At 43.5% G+C, this 16,569-nt stretch overlaps 1 protein-coding gene across 2 annotated transcripts in view; it reads right to left on the minus strand.

The window, feature by feature from the left end:
• Window positions 1–16,569, minus strand: part of gra (granulito) — an 87,815-nt gene that overhangs the window by 40,047 nt on the left and 31,199 nt on the right. For both annotated transcript variants that reach the window (XR_009644662.1, XM_060824418.1), the window contains exon 3: window positions 6,984–7,057. Coding sequence is in view for 1 of the 2 variants with exons in the window: in XM_060824418.1 (XP_060680401.1) it covers window positions 6,984–7,057 (74 nt within the window). In the remaining variant the exon portion in view is untranslated. The remainder of the gene's footprint in view (window positions 1–6,983; window positions 7,058–16,569) is intronic.

Here is a 16,569-nt window from a genome sequence, read left to right on the forward strand (position 1 = left end):
CTGAGCTGCCCTTAAAACGATGATGGTGAGTCGCTTTCTTAGTGCCCTTAGAGAGGAATTCCAGGATTTTGATACAGCAAGAGGGTGAAAGAATGGCAATATATTTCCAAGTTAGGATGCTGACTGGCTTGGGGGGGAATGTGTGGATGGTGGTGGTCCGATGTATCTTCTGCCCTTGCCCTTCTAGATGGTTGTGGGTTTGGATTCTGCTGTCTAAAGATCTTTGAATTTTTGAAGTACATCTTATAGATTGTACATACTGCTGCTACTGAGCATCAGTGGTAGAGAAAATGGATGTAAATGTGGTGCCAATCAAGTGGGCTGCTTTGTCCTGGATGGTGTCAAGTGTCTGGAGTGTTGTTGGAGCTGTAACCATCCAGGTAAGTGTGTGAAATGAGAAAGTTGTAGAAATATTCAGAACAACTTATATTTAATTTAATATTTTGAAGATAATATGTCTAAGGATACATTGCAGGACCATTTTCAAAGCAAGATTATACACTGAGCCGTAGAATGTGATATTAGAAAGATGACCAAAAGCTTGGACAGAGGCATGGCTTTATGGAACACTTTCTAAAAAAAAGTGAAAGGGTTGGAGCACTTTTGGTAGGGAGATCAATAGTTGAAAATATGACAACTGATGTTGGAACAATTAAAATCAGGATGGTCAACTTGTCTGGATGAGATGAACATTAAAAACCCTCCAGGATTTCTAGGTCAGAGGAGATTACAGAGATGTGAAAGATGAAGACATTTAAAAACAAGAATTTGAATTTTTCAACTTTGCATTGCTTAGAAAGGAACAAATGTAGGTCACTGAAGAAGTCATAGAGGAAGAGGACTAATTGTGAGCACGGACATGGGCAATATTTGGATTACATCAAGTTTATGGAGAATATATTGCAGGAGCCTAGAGTTAACAAACACTTGAGGATTTCAGCAGCAGATGAGCTGACGTGTGGGCAATAATAAGTAATTTTACAGGAGGCAACATATGGTCATAAAGAGAGTACAAAATGAACTGTATTTATCTCAATCAAATATAATACTAATATCCTGAACAACCTAGCTTAGAGAATGGAAAGGAAAATGACAGTAGGGGTTAACTATCTAACGGTAGCCAGGGTAAGAATGAAACAAAGCAAGTACATTCCTGCCCATCTGGAAGATAGTGCAGAGTTGTTGAAGGTTGTCATTACAACATTTTGATTAGAACCAATTTGGTACTATGGGAAGACAGGCAGACTTGCATTTAAATTGCACTTTCACAGCTATCAAACATCTCAGTACTATACAAACTACAATCACAGATGTAACATAGAAAGAGAAGGACAGCTAATTTATGTGCAAAAGCTCACAGCATCAATGTGATCTGCAGATTGTAATTTTGTGATTCTAAGAATAAATGTTGGTCTGGACGACAAGAATAATTTCCCTACTCATCTTTTGAAATAGTACCATGGGACCTTTTATGTATACCCAGAAGGGCAGACAACGCCCATTCAAAAAAAATCCAGATTTGCAGCACTAGATTGGAGTATCAGCCTCAACTTTTGTGCTCTGGTCCTGTACAGGAACGTAAACCTGGAATCTTGAGCTTCAGCAGCAGCTGGCATCACTGCAGTGCATCCGTAAGGTTGGCAGTTCTTTTTGAGCCAAATAGAGCATTTATAGTGTGGTGCTGGAAAAGCACAGCAGGTCAGGCAGCATCTGAGCAGCAGGAGCATTGACATTAGCCCTTTATCAAGAATGAGGCTTGTGGGCCGGGGGGCCTAAGAAATAAATGGGGCTGGCTATGGAGGCGGCCCAGGGCCTATGTTTCCTTTTGGGAGGGGGAGTTAATGTTCAGCCACTGGGTGGGGGCTATGGTTAGTGCAGGTGTCCCAGAGAGGTCCCCTGAAACAATCTGCAATTTGGTGTCCTGCCACCCTGATGTAGAAGAGACCACATTGGGTGCAACGGACAAAGTAGACGACATTTTCTATGGAAGTATAGGCAAATTTCAGTCTGATGTGGAAGGATCCTTTTGAGGCCTTAGATGGAGGTGAGGGGTGTGGAGGAGGAGGAGGAGGAGGTGGGGGAGGAACGGGCATTGGTTTTGCACTTCTTGTGGTGCAGGGGGAGGTGCCAGGAGTGGAGTGTACGCTGGTCAGGGTGTGCAAATTTGACAAGGGGGTCGCAGAAGGAATGGTTTCTCTAAAATGCTGATGGGCTGGGGGGGGGTGGGGGGGAAATATGTCTGGTATTGGGGTCTGTTTGTACGTGGCAGAAGTGGCGAAGGATGATGCGATGTATATGGAGTTTGGTGGGGTGGAAGGTGAGGACCGGGGGTTTCTGTCCCCATCACATTGGGAGGGATGGGATTTGAGGGGGGAGGTCCGGGAAGTGGAGGAGATACACTGGTGGGAAACAGCAGTCTTTGAAGAAGGTCATCCACACCCCACTCCTGGCACCTTCCCCTGCCAACGCAAGAAGTGCAAAACCTGCCCCACCCCCCCTCCTCCATCCAAGGCCCCAAAGGATCCTTCCAAAATCAGACAGAAATTTACCTATACTTCCACAGATGTCATCTACTGTATCAGTTGCACCCGAAGTAGTCTCCTCTACATCAGAGAGGCAGGACACCAACTTGCAGATCATTTCAGAGAACATTTCTGGGACACCCCCACCAAGCAACCCCACTACCCTATAGCTGAACACTAACTGCCTCTCCCACTCCACCAAGGACATGCAGGTCCTGGGCCTCTTCCATTGCCAAAACCTAACCAGCTGGCATCTGGAGGAAGAACGCCTCCTCTTCTACCTTGGGACACTGCAACCATATGGGATTTAATGTGCATTTCACCAGTTTCACCAGTTCCCCTCCCCCACCTTTATCCTAATCCCAACCTTCCAACTCTGTACCGCCCTCTTGACCTGTCCATCGTCCTTCTCATCAATCTTCTCCACCCTCTTCTCTGACCTATCATCTTCCTCCACCTTCACCACCCCACAGCCCCATCCCATCCCATTTATCTCTCAACCACCCAGCCCACAAGCCTCATTCCTGATGAAGGACTTATACCTGAAACATCGATGCTCCTGCTCCTCGGATGCTGCCTGACTTGCTGTGCTTTTCCAGCACATCACACTACTCTGATCTCCAGCATCTGCAGTCCTCATTTTTTTTCTTCTTCTCCCTAATCTTGCCCACCAGTCCTTTTTTTTTAATGTCTGCTCTTTGTTCTCTTAATTATTTCCTTAAAATGCATGGGTGGGAAAGAGTCTTATGTTCCATTAGGACCTCAGTTGATTGGCTCCCTCTGACCTGTTATATACCCCTCTGATTCTTTTCATCCAGTTCTGAATATTCTTTGACATCCCTGGTCTTGTTGCTCCTACATTTCACCCTAAAAGGGAAGACATTGAGCTTGTACTTTTCCCCAATTCTTTTTAGTATACCTCCGATTTACTGTGGATTTACCCTCAAGCAGCTATTCCCAGACTAGGAATCCTGTGACATTCTGCCTTATTTTAGTAAAGTCTCTGTCTTCTCTCAAGGCCATTCCTTTTTCTTCCTTTTCAGAACAAACCCAACTTACTATATGTAGTCACGATCACTGAAATGCTCTCCCACCGGCACCACAAAATACCTGAACAGGCTTCACTCCCCAGACTCAGGTCTAGCACTATACAGTCCCTCACAGGTGCATCTACATGTTGATATAAAAAGCTCTCCTAAATACATGTCAAGAAATCGACAATAATATTTGGCCCAAGTATTTAGAATAACATACTGTTTCAGAATCATGACAGGCATTCAAGGAGGAAAATTGCAAGCATACCAGACAAATATCTTCCTGTGAAGACAAATTGTAGGACAAAGACTGGAGAATCCTGTGTGTACGGGACATCAAGATTGGAATTAGGAATAAAAGAGATCGTGGCGCATACTGAGGGCTCAAAATGGCAGAGATCCTAAAGGACTTAAAAAAATGCAGGGGAGAAATTAAAAAGAAAATTTGGAGAACTAAGACAGCAAGGGGAAATATTGACAGGGAGGAAAAATGAAAACCGTTTTCCTTTTGCTATTTATATATTTTTAAATAGTTAAAGTGTAGAGCCCATTAAGGACCATAGAGGCAAGCTGTGTGTGGACCCAAAAGATGTGCACACAGTTTTCAATGAATATGTTGCATCAGCCTTCACAATAGAAAAGGATGTCACTGATACAGACATCAAGATGGGGGACTATGGAATGTTAGGAATAATTAATAGAGAGAGGGGGAAGTACTGGCAGGTCAACAGAAGTAAAAATGGATAAGTCTGTTATGAGTAGTATCCCACATTGTTGAGGGAGGCAAGGGAGGAGATATCAGGAGCCTTTTCAAACCCTCTGTGGCCATAGGTGAGGTGACAGAGGACTGGAGGTCTGCGAACAATGCCCCATTTTTTTTTAAAAAAGGGAAAAAAACAGAACAAGAAAAAGTCACATGCAAAAAAATCCATGCTGATTATCCCTGATTATTCTAAGGGAAGATTGTGTTTGATAAATTAGATCAATTCTTTGAGGAGGTAGCCAGGGGTGTTAATGAAGGTAATGCAGTTAATGTGGTCTGCATAGACTTGGCCAAGTTTTTTTTTCTAAGCATCAGGTCACGTCATGATGGACAGGTTAAGGAAGTCTGATCCCATGGAATCTAAGGCATGCTAGATTCAAAAGAGGTAGAGGGTGGTGATGGAGAGATGTTTCTATCACTGGAAGTCAGGTTTCAGCACGATCCTGCATGACTTAGTACTGAGAGGCTTTGCTGCTTTTTGGTGTACATTAATGATTTGTACTTAAATGTAGAGGGTTTAAAATCAAGAAATTTGGAGGAGATGGCACAAAAATAGTGAGGAGAACAGCTTTAAACTGCATGACGATATCAACTCACTGGTCATGTGTCTAGTGCAGCAGCTAATGGAATTTAACCCAAAAAAGTGTGAAGTAATGCTTTTGCAGACAGCTAACAAGGCATGGGATGAAAATACGGATAGTACAATAAAGAAAAATTGTGAAGATCAAGAGACCTTATTGTGGATACCAAATGGTTTTGATGTGAGCAAGGTAGGTGGATAAGGTGGTTAAGATAATACGTGGAATAGATGACTTTATTAGTCAAGACACAGGAAGCATTAGCACGGAGATTATGCTGGACCCTTTGTAAAATGCTAGTTCGGCCACAACTGAAGTACTAAATATAGTGATGGTCATGTCATTGGGAAAATTTTACTCACTTAAAGGAGGTTTACCAAGATGCTGCCTGAGCTGAATGAGGAATCATTGGATAGGCTGTGATTGAGAACAGACCTTATGGAGGTGTATAAGATTGAGGGATATAGGTAGGCTGGATCAGAAGGCACCTTTCCATAAGAACAGGTGTTAATAATCAGGGAGCATAGATTTAAGAGGCAGAAGACAAAGGGGAAGAGAATGTTTTTTTTATTCAGAGGATGGTAGCAGTTTGGAACTCATTGTGTTAAGGGGTGGTTAAAAAGGAGATTTAGGTATAGAGGCAAGGTACAGAGCTGAAGTCTTAAATGAATATGTTAGATCTGTCTTTGCCGAGAGGGGATCTGGTTCAAGAGAAACTCATTCAAATGGATCCGATAGAGGTATTTGAAGTCTTTAGAGATCAGCTCAAAATGAAATGCATTCAGGATAATCAGGGAAGTGAGAAAGAATGAAGTTTGCAGAAGGACTAATCACAATCTTTCAGTCTTCGTTAGACTTAAGAGGTGCAAGAGGCTGAAGAATTAGAAATTTTATCTTTACAACTTCATCAAATAAAGGTAAGCCCAGCAATTACACATCTGTCAAGTTTACTTTGGCAACCTCTAGGAATAATTAGGGACGAAGTTCTAGTTACCTCAGCAAATATGTATTAATTAAACAAAGATACATGCTGTCTAAGACCAGTAAGTTATAAGTTGTGTTTAATTAACCTGGAGTTTTTTGGTGAAGAATGAAAGTTGCAGAGTATAACGTTATTGACGTAATACACAATTAATTTTTAAATGTATTTAATAGTGTCACACAGACTTGTGAGCAAATTTACAACTCAGAATAAATGAAAGACTCCAAACATTGGCATGTATTGAGGAGCGGGTGATTATGACAGAATTTTAAAAAGAGGAGATAATCTTTGGAGGAAGAGAAATGTTAACAATGGAACTTGGATTGGAAGTTTTACATTGGGGAGAATAGCATCAGGCAAGCTGTTTGATGGATTTCATAAACAAAGAAAGTGCAGCAGAGTATGAAGAAGCACAGGAGGGATGCTGGAGCAAGACTGAGTCCACGCTGGGCCTGAAAAACCTTAGAAAATTGTAAGGAGAGACAGAACAAAAAAGCAAGGTGTAAAATAGGATGGAGGACCGGAAAGAATAAGCAATAACATGTAACCAAGTTATTCATAAAGAAACACAAATTTTGGACTCTTGTTAAATTCATCACCACATAACTGAGTTATTTAATCTTTTCTTCCCTCTACCTGATCACAGACCTTTGCTTTTGCTCTTCATCTGTGCTTGCAGTACGATTTTATATTGTCTAACCACATGTGGTGGCAAATTACTAAACTAATGCCTGCTATATCCTTTTAAGCCCACATATCTTTGTTTTGTGGGATTGGAAATGAGGGCTGTACCAGAGGGAATGGCCACTGTGAGAGATATTTGATTTTATCGGGGACAACGGCATCAAATGTTGGGAGAGGTGGTTTTTTTTGAGCAATCAGTAGCAACATAAATGTTGTGGTGACAATCAATTAGTTGAAAATAATAGAACTTTTTATGATAGAGAAATTAAAGGACGGTTATTCAGTCTCGTTTTCAATAACCCACAAAAGCGCAACACTTCCATCACTTCTCAGTTCTAAAAAGTTAAGCAGACATTAATTAAACTCTTGAGCAAGAAATGGGATCAAAGAAAAGCATCTTACAAATGAAATAGATCATACCCAGTTCTCTTCATTCCATGAAACTTCATTTTGATGTAAAACCGGTGGTAGGTAATCAATGCATACAGCAGAATCTGATGGAAAAGTAAAAATTAACAGGTTACTAATATAAAATTTTCTACACTTTTAATGAATTATCTTATTTCCATGCAAAGTATTAGTTGGAGAATGCAATTACTAAAGAACTGGAAATTAATAGATTTTATTACTTAAGGATATGGGCATTGCTGGCTAAGCCACCATTTATTGCTCCTCCCAAATTGTCCTGTAGAGCAGCCTTCTTAAACCGCTATAGTTTTTGGGTGTATGAAAATCCAATGCTGTTTGTTTGGAAGGTAATTTTGAGTTTTTGACCCACCAACTATGAAGGACTGGTCGCACAGTTTCAAGTCAGGATCACGTGCGGTTTGAAAGTGGTGGGTTTCCATACATCTGTCTTTGTCCTAAAGAGGTGTTAAAGGTTGCTGGTTTGGAAGACATTGTCAAAGGAGCCTTGGTGAGTTATTGCATTGCATGTTGTAGATGGTGCCCACTGATACCACTGTGCATCAGTGAAGGGAATGAACCTTAAAACCGGTGGAGGTGATGTCAATTAAGTAGGCTGCTTTGTCTTGTATAGCGTTAAGTTTATCAAGTGTTGTTGGAGCTGCACTCCAAGGTGGATGAGAATATTCCAACACACTCCTGATTTATGCCTTGTAAATTATGGACAGGATTTGGGTTGTCAGGCGGTGAATTACTTGCCACAAATTTCCTAGCCTCTGACCTGTTATTACAGACACAGTATTTATGTGGCTCAGTTCCTGATTAACAGTACCACCAGATGCTGATAGTGGGAAATTCAATGATGGTAATGTCATTAAATGGTAAGCCTTTCATTTAAATGGTAAGAGATTAAATGGTAAGATCTCTTGTTGGAGATGGTCATTGCTTGGCATTTGTGTGGCATGAATGTTACTTGACACTTCTCAATTCACATCTGGATGTTATCCATATCCCTTACATTTGGACATGCAATACTTCAGATTCTGAAGTAGTGTAAATTGTGCTGAACATTGTGCAATCAGTGATATCTTGAACTTATGATGGAGGGAAGGTCATTGATGAAGATGGTTGGTCCAAAGACACTACCATAAGGAGCTCCTGCACTGATGTCCTGGGGCTGCAATGATTGATCTTCAACATCTTCTCTTGTGCTAGGTATGAATCAAACAGCAAAGAGCATTTTCCCAGATTTGCATTTACACTAGTTTTGCTAGGGTTTCTTGATCCCATAGTCAGACTCTGACTTGATGTCCCATGCAATCACTCTCAAATTTTCTTCTTACTAGAATCAGATTTAACTTCTTTAGCAATCGTGCAAGAAATGTCACAAATTTAACAAAAGCATAATTAAATATATACATATAATTGTACAAGCAATTTAAGTAGGCAGAGGATTTTCAGCAAATTTATAATTTCTTTCAACTGGTTTAGTACTTTCAATTATTGGAAAGAGTAGGCAAGAGCCCAGGCAGTTATGACTCCAGAGGGGAGTCGAAGAGGTCTTACCTTAGATTATAAATAGGTAACCAGCAATTGAAAGTTCCCAAATATCATTCAGAATTTTTTGGTTAAAAACAGTGCTGATGAAAGCATCAAAGGTCAAGACTATTGCCATATCTCCATATGACAACTGATGAGCTTTGCAAAAGATGCACTGATATGCCTTGTAATGATTACAGTTGAAACGGCTACAAGAGTAGCATGTATATGGAGTGTATAACTGTGTAACTGATACATAAGATTTGCTTGGTAAAGAATAAATTCACAGTGGATGCAAAAATGATACAAGTATCACATACAACTGTATTATATAAACACAGATGAGTGGGTGATCAAATCTAACATTAATCAACAGTTATCATTATCTAAACATGAACTAGGATGCGCTAGTCAAGACAACATTGAAGAAGTATATGTGAAATACTTTACTGAAATGAATTGCAAGAAAATATTAACCTTGGAGAATCAGTATATAATTTGCAAATAGTTTGTGACAAATGTGAGTTTTTTTTTTACATTTGCTTAAAAAATAAAGAGGGCACATATTATTTAAAGTAAAAGTCTAAATGGGATAGAAGAGCAATAGAATTGTAAGCACACACAAATCAAAAGTATTGTGAAACTGTGAAATTGTGGTGATTAAAATTCGGATGACCTGAAATGCCAGTTGTCAACCACTCCCACTGGCAGAATAGGAAATCTGGCAGTAAAATAAGCTGAAGTTCTGGACTGGCAACAGGAATGAAATGAAATAATGCGTGTTTGTCATGTGGCAGTGACAACCAAATAGAGCAGAATTAGGCTAGTGAGGGTGTAAAAACATGGTAAGCCTTCAGTGAAAGCTGTATAATAGTCTCACCCAAATCCTAATGAAAAAGCAGCTCTTGGTTCATACTCAAACAACAGATGAAACCAGACTATTTTAAATTTTGCAGCTGAAATACGTAATGCTGGAAAGCAAAACAAAGAATATCACTGTTCTTGATTTCATCAGCATAGATGGCACTGAAAAGCTGCTGCTTCTTGTGATTAAAAAAGTCCAAGAATCACATTGATTTGCAAATGTCATGACACTATCCATGCAGTATGAGGCTAATAAGACCCCTGGGTGACTTCTAGCACTTTTGAGGCATGGATCACGAAAGTGGGCAAAGCGTAGCAATAAGAGAGATCAGACATCTTTCATATAGTTACAGCATCACTTTTTTTTTCTTTAGGCAGTGTGTATTGGCAAATTATGTTACATAATTGGTTAATCAGCTACCTCAAAGCTCCATTTAACACTTTTGTAAATGATTCTACTTATCACAAAGGTACTGTACCATGAAGATTACTAAGCTCCTGAACAATACTGATGCCCACCAACAATTGTGAAGAATTGCCCATGTTATGATCACAAAAAGCAGAAATAAATTAATCTGACCCCATTATCAATCCCATAAGACTACTCTCAATTACTAACAAAGAATTGTAAAGAAACTTTGGCGATGCTTAATAGTTAAGCTGTATTAACCAAGAACCTGCTCACCGATACCACTCAGCTCCAAACCTCATTAAATAAAATAAGAACAAAGCCTCATACATTTTTTTGTTGTGAGCATTGAGTAGTTTCCTTACAATTTTACAACCCTATTAATTTGAGCAATTATTTGGGAAGAGTTCATGTGAGATGTTCCTGGATTTCCTTGTTCATAAGTCAATTTAACCTAATATGCAGCTGCAGAAAGCAATTATGAAGGTAACTAGTATGTTAAATGCAAATACTGCAGGATACATGTGAAAAGAATGTTTCTTCTCATGGAAGAATCTGGAACTATGGGTTTTATTTTCAAAATAAAAGCATTGCCCATTTGAGAGGTAAAGAGAATTTTCTTTCTCAGAGGGCTGTAACTATGGAATTCACTGCCTCAAAAGCTAAATGCCAGAGCAGCATTGAATATTTTTAAGACATAAAGATAATCAAAGGAGTAAGTAAAAATAAGGAATAAATGGAAGTCAGATAAGCCACAGTAACCTACTCTTGCTCCTAATTTGTGTTCACATGCTAGCCTTTGTCACAAGAGGATTTGAGTAAAGGAGCAACTAAGTCTTGTTTTACATATATGTAACCAGGTCAAATTATAACTGGAGTATGGTGCATTGTCTTAATCTATTATCTAAGGATATATTTTCCACAATGAGACTGTAGCATATGCTCATCAGATTAATTCCTGGAAAGCTGACACTGTCCTATGAGGAAACTAAGTCTGTAATCTCACTGAAACTCCCTTTTTAGAATGGATAACAGAGTAGATGCAGGAAGAAAGGAGTCCAGAGTCAATGTTGATGACAACCTGGCAAAAGCAGGAAGGAAGTTCCCGATAATCAGGGAGTCCAGAATCAAGAGTCACTGTCTTAGAACTGGCTATTTAGGACTGAGACTAGGAGAAATCTCTTCACTGAGAATGATTTAGCTTATGGAATTCTCCTCCATAGAAAGGAGTTAAGGCCAAAACTTTGAATATTTTCAAGTTGATGTTAGATACAGTTCTTGGGTCGAAGGGGATCAATGAGAGAAAGCAGGAACAGTCTCCTGATTTGGATGATCAGCCATCAGCATACCAAAAGTTGCAGCAGCCTCAGAATACAAAATAACCTGTCATGGCATCTTTAGGAAAGTAAAGGAGTAGGTTGATAGAGCAGTTAACAAAACACAGCATCCTAGACTTTACTAACAGAGGGGAAGAAAGCATAAAAGCAATGAAGTTTTAACCTTGTACAGAACACTGATTCAGCCTCAACTAGAGTATTACATCCAGTTCTGGGTGTCACATATTCAGAAATGTGTGATGGCAGCGTGCAAAAAAATCATAAGAATGTTTCCAGAAATGAGAAACTTAATTATGTGGAGATATTGGAGAAGACTGATTTGTATTCCTGGGTGAAGAGAAGGTTGAAAGAGATTTCAAAGGTATTAAAAATCATGAGGGGTCTCAGCAGAATAGAAAGGGAAGAAATGTTCCCTTGAAGGATTGAGAACAAAGTGTTATAAATCTAAGCTGCAAATGTGTTGCTGGTCAAAGCACAGCAGGTTAGGCAGCATCTCAGGAATAGAGAATTCGACGTTTCGAGCATTAGCCCTTCATCAGGAATAAGAGAGAGAGAGCCAAGCAGGCTGAGATAAAAGGTAGGGAGGAGGGACTAGGGGGAGGGGGGCGATGGAGGTGGGATAGGTGGAAGGAGGTCAAGGTGAGGGTGATAGGCCGGAGTGGGGTGGGGGCGGAGAGGTCAGGAAGAGGATTGCAGGTTAGGAGGGCGGTGCTGAGTTGAGGGAACCGACTGAGACAAGGTGGGGGGAGGGGAAATGAGGAAGCTGGAGAAATCTGAATTCATACCTTGTGGTTGGAGGGTTCCCAGGCGGAAGATGAGGCGCTCCTCCTCCAGCCGTCGTGTAGTTGTGTTCTGCCGGTGGAGGAGTCCAAGGACCTGCATGTCCTCGGTGGAGTGGGAGGGGGAGTTAAAGTGTTGAGCCACGGGGTGATTGGGTTGGTTGGTTCGGGCGGCCCGGAGGTGTTCTCTGAAGCGTTCCGCAAGTAAGCGGCCTGTCTCACCAATATAGAGGAGGCCACATCGGGTGCAGCGGATGCAATAGATGATGTGTGGAGGTACAGGTGAACTTGTGGCAGATATGGAAGGATCCCTTGGGGCCTTGGAGGGAAGTGAGTGTGGAGGTGTGGGCGCAAGTTTTACATTTTCTGCGGTTGCAGGGGAAGGTGCCGGGGGTGGAGGTTGGGTTGGTGGGGGGTGTGGATCTGACAAGGGAGTCACGAAGGGAGTGGTCCTTGCGGAACGCTGATAGGGGAGGGGAGGGAAATATATCCTTGGTGGTGGGGTCCGTTTGGAGGTGGCGGAAATGGCGGCGGATGATACGTTGTATGCGCAGGTTGGTGGGGTGGTAGGTAAGAACCAGTGGGGTTCTGTCTTGGTGGCGGTTGGAGGAGCGGGGCTCAAGGGCGGAGGAGTGGGAAGTGGAGGAGATGCGGTGGAGGGCATCGTCGATCACGTCTGGGGGGAATCTGCGGTCCTTGAAGGAGGCGGCCATCTGGGCTGTGCGGTGTTGGAATTGGTCCTCCTGGGAGCAGATGCGGCGGAGACGAAGGAATTGGGAATATGGGATGGCGTTTTTACAGGGGGCAGGGTGGGAGGAGGTGTAGTCCAGGTAGCTGTGGGAGTCAGTCGGTTTATAATATTTGTCTGTGTTGAGTCGGTCGCCCGAGATAGAAATGGAAAGGTCTAGGAAGGGGAGGGAGGAGTCTGAGACAGTCCAGGTGAATTTCAGGTCGGGATGGAAGGTGTTAGTAAAGTTGATGAACTGTTCAACCTCCTCGTGGGAGCACGAGGCAGCGCCGATACAGTCATCGATGTAGCGGAGGAAAAGGTGGGGGGTGGTGCCAGTGTAGTTGCGGAAGATGGACTGTTCCACATATCCTACGAAGAGGCAGGCATAGCTGGGGCCCATGCGGGTGCCCATGGCAACTCCTTTAGTTTGGAGGAAGTGGGAGGATTGAAAAGAGAAGTTATTCAGGGTGAGGACCAGTTCAGTCAGTCGAAGGAGGGTGTCAGTGGAAGGGTACTGGTTGGTGCGGCGGGAAAGGAAGAAGCGGAGGGCTTGGAGTCCTTCGTGATGGGGGATGGAGGTGTACAGGGACTGGATGTCCATAGTGAAAATAAGGCGTTGGGGACCGGGGAAGTGAAAATCCTGGAGGAGGTGGAGGGCGTGGGTGGTGTCCCGAACGTAGGTGGGGAGTTCTTGGACAAAAGGGGACAGGACCGTGTCGAGGTATTGGGAGATGAGTTCGGTGGGGCAGGAGCAGGCTGAGACAATGGGTCGGCCGGGGCAGGCAGGTTTGTGGATTTTGGGCAGGAGGTAGAAACGGGCGGCGCGGGGTTGTGGGACTATGAGGTTGGAGGCGGTGGATGGGAGATCCCCTGAGGTGATGCGGTCCTGGATGGTCTGGGAGATGATGGTTTGGTGGTAGGAGGTGGGGTCGTGGTCAAGGGGGCGATAAGAGGAGGCGTCCGCGAGCTGGCGTTTGGCTTCAGCGGTGTACAGGTCAGTGCGCCAAACTACCACCGCGCATCCCTTGTCTGCGGGTTTGATGGTGAGGTTGGGATTGGAGCGGAGGGAGTGGAGGGCTGCACGTTCTGAGGGTGAGAGGTTGGAGTGGGTGAGAGGGGTGGACAGGTTGAGTCGGTTGATGTCACAGCGGCAGTTGGCTATAAAGAGGTCGAGGGCGGGTAGGAGGCCAGCACGGGGTGTCCAGGTGGATGGGGTGTGTTGGAGGCGGGAGAAGGGATCGTCAGAGGGTGGACGGGAGTCTTGGTTGTGAAAGTAGGCACGGAGGCGAAGGCGGCGGAAGAATTGTTCAATATCTCGCCGCGTGTTGAACTCATTAATCCGAGGGCGTAGGGGAATGAAGGTGAGGCCCCTGCTGAGGACTGATCTTTCATCCTCAGAGAGGGGGAGATCTGGAGGGATGGTGAAAATCCGGCAAGGCTGGGAGCTAGGACCTGGTGTGGGACTGGAGCTGGAGCTGGAGCTGGGGGCGGGGTTAGGGGCGGGGACAGAGATCGAAGTAGGGGCGGAGTTAGACGTGGTGACGTTGCTCGATGTGGGGGCGGGGTCATGCGTCGTGACGGAAATAAGCGTGGGGGCGGGGTTACGTGAAGCGACGGGAGACGGCGTGGGGGCGGGGTTATGGGCGGGGTTATGCGTAGTGACGAAAGACGGCGTGGGGGTGGGGAAACCTGAGGATTTGTGCTCCTGCAGGTTAGTGATGTCAGTGGGGGCGGAAGTGGCTGCGCCGACGGCAACCGGAGGGGCGGAAATGGTTGCGGCGACGGAGGAGTGGTGGTCATTCCCGGTGGCCGCGTGGGTCGCGGGTCCGTCGGTGATCGTGGAAGCGGTTGTGTGTGTGGTGGTCACCGGGGCAGTTGTTGGGGCGGCGATCGCGGGGGCTCCGAGGTCGGTGGGGGCAGAAGTGACGTCACGGTCGGCGGCGGCCTTTGGTGCCGCGGGCGCTGTGGAGGCCACATGTGTAATGGCGTCGGACAGGCCTGTGGAAGATTCTGGAATAGTTGAGGGGCCACGAGTGTGGGGGTAAGTACATGAAAGTTTTTGGTACTTACTGTCTTTAATCTCTGATAGGGCTAGGAAGAACTGTTTGTTGAGTTTGTGGATTCTTCTGTAGATGAAGAACAGCAGGGGTCCTTTGCAGGTCTGTGAGAGTGTTGTCCTGAGCTGGGGTAGGGCTGATTGCAGGGAGTGTAGGTAGCGACGCATGGCTGCAAGGGTGGAGCGGAGGATCCGGAGGGAGGTCTGTTGCTGGAGGCTTCGGATTTGTTGTAGGTACAGGTTGTCCTGGTTGGGTCCAAATTTTGTTGGTTGGAATGTAGTTCGGAGTCCGTGTGGGATCAGTCGGTTCCTTAGGCAGGTGCTGAGGAAGGAGATGTGGCTGTGGTAACGAGTCTGTTTGAGAACATGGCTGAAGAGTTTCTGTGCAGAGGAGATGACCTGGGGGGTGCAGTGAGAGAGGGACTCACTGAAATCCTTGTAGAGGGAGGAAGAGAGCTTCTTCAAGGAAGGCATCCTTGTAAGAGGATTCGCAGTAGGTTAAAATCGAGTAAAAAATGAGGTCTGCAGATGCTGGAGATCACAGCTGCAAATGTGTTGCTGGTCAAAGCTGTTATAAATCTAAGGAAATCGGCAAAAATTAAGGAATTGGGAATCCATTACTTGAGAGCAAGGTAGAGGCATGTTCAATTGAAGCACATGAGGATATTCATTATCTAAAAGTGCAATGGGTATTTGGGCAAATGACATAAGACAAATAGCTCCTATGGAGAGCTGGCAGACAATAGTTTTGTTTTTGCATTAACAATCTTGGGTAGAGATTAGGTTAGATCTAGTGTTGTGCAAGAGTCACAGATAGTTATAGCAAAAAAAAAATCAACTGGGAAATAATGATCATAATACAGAAATTCCACACAATCTGCAAAAGGCAAACTTCAATCACAATTAAAATAATTTATCAAATTGAGTGTTGAGCTGTCTAAGGTTAATTGTGTACAGATAAGAAGGTAGGATGGAAAATAAAGAGTAACATGTTATAAACATTGAAATAATTCAACAAAAAATACACATTGTTGAAAAATAAAAACTCAATGAGAAAGCTACATCCATGGCTTTGTGATCCTCCTGTATTGCTCGCAAGACAAAGTTTTTCACTGTGCCTCAGTACACATGACAACAAATTCAATTCAATTGCGAAGGAGATTAAATATGGTGCAGTATTAGATTAAAAGTAGAGGTTTAAATATTCTAAGTAGTAGGTTTGAAGAATGGACGTGCTTTAGATACCAGCAAAATCCACCAGGACACTGAGAAGGGAAAATACTTTAAAAATCAAAGATACTACTATCACTATCAGTCCTACAGGCAGAGGGAAAATCCACCACACGTGTTGGGAAAAAAAAAATCAGGAAATTTTCCCTGGAGTTCTCAACAAAGAGTCTGCATCCCATGAAGTCTCATAAATTCAGGTCAAACATGGGTGAAGAAGCTTCCTGCCATTACCTACTACCATCCTCAGCTTACAAACCAGTAATCCTCCATATTGAGCACCAAATGAAAAAAGAAGAAAAAAAAAGAGGGTAGGAAGAGCATAAGCTTCCTCTAATTGAGGGACTTGAATGGCCATCACCTAGAGTGACTTGATAGCAGCACTGCTGATAGAGTTGGCAGAATTTGAAAGGAGAAAACTGACTCTACAGTAGATGGTGAGAGAACTGGAAAAAGGGAAAAACCTACCTGATCTTCAGGCAGATAGATGATCCATCTTCGCCTCCAGCATCATAGATGCCGTTCTTTACTTAAGGGATAAATTGAATTAATTGAGCGAGATGTTTGAAGGCACTAAACACTCATCAGTACTGAAGACTTGTGCGCCAAAATTAGCTCAAACCAACCTAACCTGAATACGTCTACAATATGAGAATTTAT

This window comes from Hemiscyllium ocellatum, chromosome 4, assembly GCF_020745735.1.
Source record: "Hemiscyllium ocellatum isolate sHemOce1 chromosome 4, sHemOce1.pat.X.cur, whole genome shotgun sequence".
Lineage (NCBI taxonomy): Eukaryota > Metazoa > Chordata > Chondrichthyes > Orectolobiformes > Hemiscylliidae > Hemiscyllium > Hemiscyllium ocellatum.